At 39.1% G+C, this 7049-nt stretch overlaps 1 protein-coding gene across 1 annotated transcript; it reads left to right on the top strand.

Annotated features, from left to right (window-relative positions):
* Positions 1-1214: 1214 nt before the first annotated feature.
* RAB39B (RAB39B, member RAS oncogene family) lies at positions 1215-6398 on the top strand. Its single transcript, XM_036271103.1, has 2 exons — positions 1215-1615; positions 4573-6398. Exons 1-2 carry the CDS (start codon positions 1401-1403, stop codon positions 4997-4999), a joined length of 642 nt encoding a protein of 213 aa, XP_036126996.1. The 5' UTR covers positions 1215-1400; the 3' UTR covers positions 5000-6398.
* Positions 6399-7049: the final 651 nt, after the last annotated feature.

The following is a 7049-nucleotide window of genomic DNA, read 5'->3' as shown; positions in this document are numbered from 1 at the left end:
CTCTCACATGGATGTTTCTATTTCTTTCTACCTTCTTTTCTCTCAAAAAAAAAATCAATTAAAATATATATTAAAAAAGCAAGTGTCAGGTCCAATTTTATTCAATTTTTGTAGAATCAAAGGGGACTCTAGTACATTGCTGGTGGGAATGCAGACTGGTGCAGCCACTATGGAAGACAATATGGTGTTACCTCAAAAAATTAAAAATTGACTTCCATTTGACCCAGTGATCCCACTCCTAGGAATATACCCTAAGAAGCCTAAAACACCAATCAGGAAGAATATATGTACCCCCATGTTCATAGCAGCACTATTTACAATAGCTAAGATCTGGAAACAGCCCAAGTGTCCATCAATAGACGAATGGATAAAAAAGCAGTGGTACATATAAACAATGGATTACTATGCAGCTGTAAAAAAGAAAGATCTCTTATCCTTTGAGACGATATGGAGGGACCTAAAAAGTATTATCCTAAGTGAAACAAGCCAAGCAGAAAAAGACAAATACCACATGATTTCACTTATATATGGAATATAATGAACATAACAGTCTGAGGAATAGGGTAGACCCAGAAACATGGAAGTAGGGTACAGTCTGACAACCCTCAGAAGAGGGGGTGGGGGTGGGAAGAGATAAACCACAGAACTTATATACATGTATGCATAACCAATGGACATGGACAACAAATCTGGGGACGGGGCGGGGTAGGGGGATGGGGAGGAGGGTGTCAATGGGGTAAAAAAGGAGAAACATCTGTAACAAAAATAAAATTAATAAATAAAAAGGCAGTAAATGTATATATGTATACATATATGTTTTATTATAGGTGTATATGTACACATGTATTTATATATACATATATATTTCCAAGGAAATCCACGTGTAAGAATATATGCCAAATTGTTAATATCTTGGTGAGGGAGGGGAACAGATAATTATGGACTTTCATTTATACGTACATTTTGTATTGTTTCTTAGTTTTATTAAAAGGCATTTCTTTTGCAATTTGACAAATAACATTTTTAATTAAGAGGAGGGGATGGGTGGAGAAAATAGACAAGGGAACCAACGGTTTTCGGTCGTTTCTGTGTGCGCTCCTTTTACAGACAGTGCGGCAGCTCCAGGCGTCGCGTCTACGCGGGGGATTACAGTAACCTGGTTGTCAGTGATGAGTCAGAGTGCGTGGTGCTGATGCTGCTGCCATTTCATCACCTCTGCGATCGCAGCATCCATCCCTCCGCTCTCCCCGCGCCTGGGCCTACCTCGCCTCGGGCTCCCCACCAAGCTATGTGCTTGCAGCGGATCTAGATCCCGACGGAGCCACCCTCTCCGAGGCCTCGGCGGGACGCCCCTCTCGCCGCCCAGGGCCAGGGATAAGGAGACCTGCCGAGCCCAGGACATGGAGGCCATCTGGCTGTACCAGTTCCGGCTCATTGTCATAGGGGATTCCACGGTGGGCAAGTCCTGTCTGATCCGCCGTTTCACTGAGGGCCGCTTTGCCCAGGTTTCGGACCCCACCGTGGGGGTGGATTTTTTCTCCCGTCTGGTGGAGATCGAGCCAGGAAAACGCATCAAGCTCCAGATCTGGGATACCGCGGGTCAAGAGAGGTTCAGGTGGGAGCGCAGCCGGGGCCCGCGAGCATGGGAGGGTCTTCCGAGTTTGCACAACCCCTGGGGAAAGAGGATTTCCTGGTCCTGGTCGCGCCTGCCCATAGGGACCCTACAGAAGGCCTGGGGTTTCCACTTAAGCCCACCATCAGCTAACTGGGAGTTCCCTGCAGGGGAAGAATCTCCCGAGCAGGAAGGCCGGTCAATAATAGGTATTGCTTGCACAACTCCACCAACCTGCCCTTCGGTGGCTAATAAACCAGTTGGAATTTATCACTGTAATTCATCAATCTCAGTCCCTATGTTACATACTTTTAAAAATGTTCCCAGGTCACCCCAACATATATAGACAGATATATACAGATGATATAGAGATAGACATAGGTGCAGATGTATTTGTATTATGTTAGATGATAGATAGATAGATAGATAGACAGATAGATGATAGATAGATAGATAGATGATAGATAGATACAGATATATACATATACATATATGTATTATATATACATATATATGAAATAGTCAGATATTGATGATTGCAACCAGCACATATCCAGTGATCATCCACTCTTTGCCAGATGTCAGGCTTGTTTCTGAGGAAACTTAGATAAGGGGATGCCATGTAAACAAAACAGATATAGGCCTTTCCCTCTTAGAACTTATGTACTAGCATAGTGGGGGGTGAGGACAGATAAACAGCAATTACACAACAGATAATCCTGTTTATATTTGTATGCCCACTCCCTACTATAACTCTTAGCACACAATGACTAATCAATGAACAGGTTTAATTTTCTCTTAAAACTCTTTGTTTTTCCTCTGTAGTATGTACCACTTGTAATTATATGTATAATATATACAGAGGGAGGGAAGGCTACCTGGAGAAAATTAGGCCTAATGAATAGACAGAAAAAAGCCCAGGGAGAGGAAACAGCATGTATAAAGACAGAAGTGACAGAGAGTAATGTACACAGAAAACTTTGAGAGAGCAATTTGAACTAAAGTGACATAGAGCATCAAGAACTAGATCAAAAGGACTCAATAGCCCTTGTTTATGATCATTTATTCATTTATCTATTGAACATTAATTAAGCATAGAAGATACTGGTTAGGCAGTTGAAGAGGGGATAGGGAGAAGAGATAACTACAAACTTAAGTTGTCTCCAATTCCCCACTTCCACAAACAACACTGGCATGTCCTTGAACAGGTTCACTTTGAACTTGTAAATGCATTTCTCATATTATAAGTGAAGAAAGATGTCTTTTTATATTTATTGTAATATCTGTATGAATAACCTTTTCACATCCACTGCTTATTATATTGGGTGATATTGATTTGTAAAAGTTCTTTTTAGATTAGGAATATTTATCCTTTTCTGTCATGTATATTGTAAAATATATTCCCAGTTTGTTATTTGCCTTTGAACTTTGTTCAAAAAAAATTTTTGATGTACAGAAGATTTTAATTTTTATGCAACCTTATGTTATGCTTAGATAGGGCTTTGTTACTTTCTAAATACTAACGTAATAATGTATTTTAGAGTTTTGAAAGGGATCTACAGCTTACTTATTGATGTCTTGAACCAAGCTATTCACAAATCAAAATCTTTGATTATGTATCCATTAATCTTCAAACATAAGGGAATTAGAACTGTTTTCATTCCTTAGGGCTGATTTGCCTGGTTCTAGAGACTTGAATTCATTTGTAAGGTTTGCTCTTACCATCATCTAATTTGGACTTGAATCCTCTGGACAATGTTCTGTTACCATTGGGCCATTTGCCCTAAGCCTTAAGCTATTGAGCCCCTCATTTTTACCTTCTCCATCCAGGAAGACAGAAAATTTAAAAATAGACATAGATCAAAAAGCACAATAGTTTAAAGCAAGTGGTTGTAGAAGCAAATAATTCTATACCCTCCAATAAGTTCTGAAATGCTCTAAGCAAAGTACTATAATTTATATTGATAATGAAGCTCCTCAAATCAAGAAGTTAAAAATATGAGTTTTTTTCTGTTTACGAAACACAGCAAATGTATAATAAGTTTTAGTAATATTCTAAATACAATGCTTTAAATAAATCATGTCATTTTAAAGGGAAGCGTTGGCAATTGAGGCAGTTTTTCCCAATTGGTGGCTCTTTATTCAGCCTCTCTGAAGGGTGTCAGAAAACATGGCTGATAGGCATTTTGCTCAAGACCATCTCTCTTTTTCCTATTCCCAATGACCTGGAAAATAAACACAAAATTGTGTTCCTCATCACAGAAGAGACTGAGGACCCCTGTTAGATTAAAATAATAATAGAATAATAGAAAGACAAAATGGTAATGATAAATGGGAAAAAATGGAGTGTATTACAATATACCTATATATTTAAGCATTTTTCCATCAACTATCATAAATTCATCTTTTAATTGTTTCAACTACTAGAATTTATAATGAGCTGCCCAGGTCACAGAATAACTTTGACATCCATTATTTTATTTTACCTCATGGTAACCTGTGACTTGGGTATCCTATTTTGCAGAACAGAAAGTCTCATTTAGTTATTCAGATGTGGGGGTGGGACAGTTAGCTGTGGCTCTACCTGAATTGAGGGAAAATGCCTCTAAGTCCATGAGCATTCATTTCTAAAAGATGCCATCTCAAAATTTTGCACAATTGAAAATTAACATATCATCATTATTATTATGGAATGGCATTTTTATTTTGTTGTTAAGAAGAAAATCATTTTTGCCATGGCTGATTTGGCTCAGCAGTTAGAGCGTCGGCCTGCACACCGAAGAGTTGCCGGTTCGATTCTGGTATCCTTGAGTGAGGATTTAAAAAAAAAAGAAAAAGAAAGAAAATCATTTTTACTAAAGAACTGTGTCAGTAACCAGAAACACTAGAATACATTGAGTTCATTAAAATATAGGATTTGGGGTATGGCTTTTATTCTTTACTTCTTTCTTTTGTTTTAGATCCATCACTCGAGCCTACTACAGGAACTCAGTAGGTGGTCTTCTCTTATTTGACATTACCAACCGCAGGTCCTTCCAGAATGTCCATGAGTGGTTAGAAGAGACCAAAGTACACGTTCAGCCCTACCAAATTGTATTTGTTCTGGTGGGTCACAAGTGTGACCTGGATACACAGAGGCAAGTGACTCGCCATGAGGCAGAGAAACTGGCTGCTGCGTACGGCATGAAGTACATTGAAACGTCAGCCCGAGATGCCATTAATGTGGAGAAAGCCTTCACAGACCTGACGAAAGACATATATGAGCTGGTTAAAAGGGGGGATATTACAATCCAGGAGGGCTGGGAAGGGGTGAAGAGTGGATTTGTACCAAATGTGGTTCACTCTTCAGAAGAGGTTGTCAAATCAGAGAGGAGATGTTTGTGCTAGTCAGGCCTTTTTATTTCCAAAACACGCTCTCCCATCTGAACTTAAAAGTGATGGAAATGAATAGAATCCTTCTGTGACTGAAGAGAACTCAACCTTCATTTTGGATACCAAGTGAGCCTCCTTCCCAAGGGGCACTCCGACAGCTTATGAGCAGGTGGATGGGGAGCCTGGGTGCTGTGACTGAGGGACTAAATTACTGGCATGGGCCAGGCACTGTTTTATGGCCCGTGCTGGGCAGTGGCTGCTCTGTGTGCCCTTTGTGGACCACATGTCAAGAGCCTGAGGTTTGGGTATCCAGGCCCCAGAAAAATACATCCACAGACAAGACAACTATTTCTTGGTATTTTAGCTTATTCATAGGTCATGAACACAAAGACATGATGTAATAGGGGAAAAGTATATCGTTGGGAACAATTAGCAAAAATTTTTAAAAAGAACTGAGATCATCTTTATCAGTGAGATTATCCTATACCAAGTGTGTATGCTGGGTTTGGTTAAAAGGTACAAATTGGCTTCTAAAGAGCTCATCTGTAAAATGAGGGGTGTGGACCAGCTATTTACTAAGACCCTTTCAAGATCTAATGTTCTAGTAAAATTGGTGTGAATATGAAAAGGGAGGCTATTTACACACTGCTATTATCACATTGGGAAAAATGTACGCCCTTGTGATAAAATAACCAGCTGTATGAAAGAAACTGTCCCATGCAAAATATCCTGTAAGTAGAAGAAACACTAACCCAAACATCATGCCCTCTTTTCCCTCTGACCATGCCTGGGGTTTCTTCTGCATTGGCAGAAGTAAACAATGTGCCTGTCTCTTTGAGTCATGGAAACAATACAGGGATTGCCTCTGAAAAAAGAGGCAAACACTCGCTCATCAGTCCTGTACTGAGTACCTGCTCAACAGGAGGCGCTATAACCCTTATAAACACAGTACAGTAACTAGAATTACTTATTTGATCATCATAATAGGCCTGTGAGATTTTCTTACTCATGTTATGAAAGTAAACTAAGAGGCAGGAGATTCACTTGGCCAAGGTGAAGTTCTCTCGACTCCTAGTTCTTGTTTCACTGCATTGTCCTGCTGTCAGATGAATGAACTGTTATTAATTTGTTCACTTTGGAAGAGATATGACTGTAAATAAATGTTCTCTACATGTTAGGATATGTTTCTTTATTGATTGCAACTCAGCTATAATCCTGAGGGAACCTAGGGATGAATCAAAGGTAAAGCCCATTCAGGTATTACTGATAAGAGGGTTTAAACAAGTGAATAATTGCACAACTGAAAACACATTAGAACTGTGTATGCTAGAAGTGTTCTTATCACTGAAACACAGTGGTCATATTATTGAAAGGAACCAAATATAGCAGTGGGAGGTGGGATGGGGATAAAATACTCACCTCACAATGACCTTGGCCACCTGTTTGCCATATTCCTATACGAGGTTCCTGTCTACCCTAGAAAGTCAGTTCTTAATTCTCAGGTGAACAGACAGATAACTGCATCAGAAAATTGGAATGGTTGGCTTGAGGTTTCATTATCATCTTTAAGAGAGGTGACACTTTAAATTATTATTATCATTTTTTTGGATAGTAGCCAGTTCAGCTAGGCAAAAGCCATACTTTTCATAATCAGAAAAAAATTCTGATTAGAGTCAGATTTCTCATATTCATTGTGATAGGAAAGCCTGAGAATGGTAAATTGCTTTAAGATATAATATTAAACTTCAGTGTGAATGTGATTGAATTTGAAAGTTTGGGAATTTACTTCAGCCAGAATAAAGAAGCCAAATAATGAAAATTATGGAAACAAACCACCTTGGACCAACCTGCAGAACAACTACAAGTGAAGCAATCATGATCTTGACATTCCTTTAACATGACCAGGCTTGGGTGGAGTAATTGAGTTGCCAGTTTTGTGATTGTAGAAGACAAATAAAAAACAGTAAATTGGGTTAACACAAAGTTTATCATCTGTTATATTTAATTATGTTTAAACGATTCTGAAAGCAAGATTATCCAGTGGATAAATGAGAGTTGACTGGAT

Source organism: Molossus molossus, unplaced genomic scaffold (assembly GCF_014108415.1).
Source record: "Molossus molossus isolate mMolMol1 unplaced genomic scaffold, mMolMol1.p scaffold_m16_p_2, whole genome shotgun sequence".
Taxonomy (NCBI): Eukaryota; Metazoa; Chordata; class Mammalia; order Chiroptera; family Molossidae; genus Molossus; species Molossus molossus.
The sequence above is the reverse complement of the archived record's forward strand: the minus strand, read 5'-3'. Positions and strand labels throughout refer to the sequence as shown.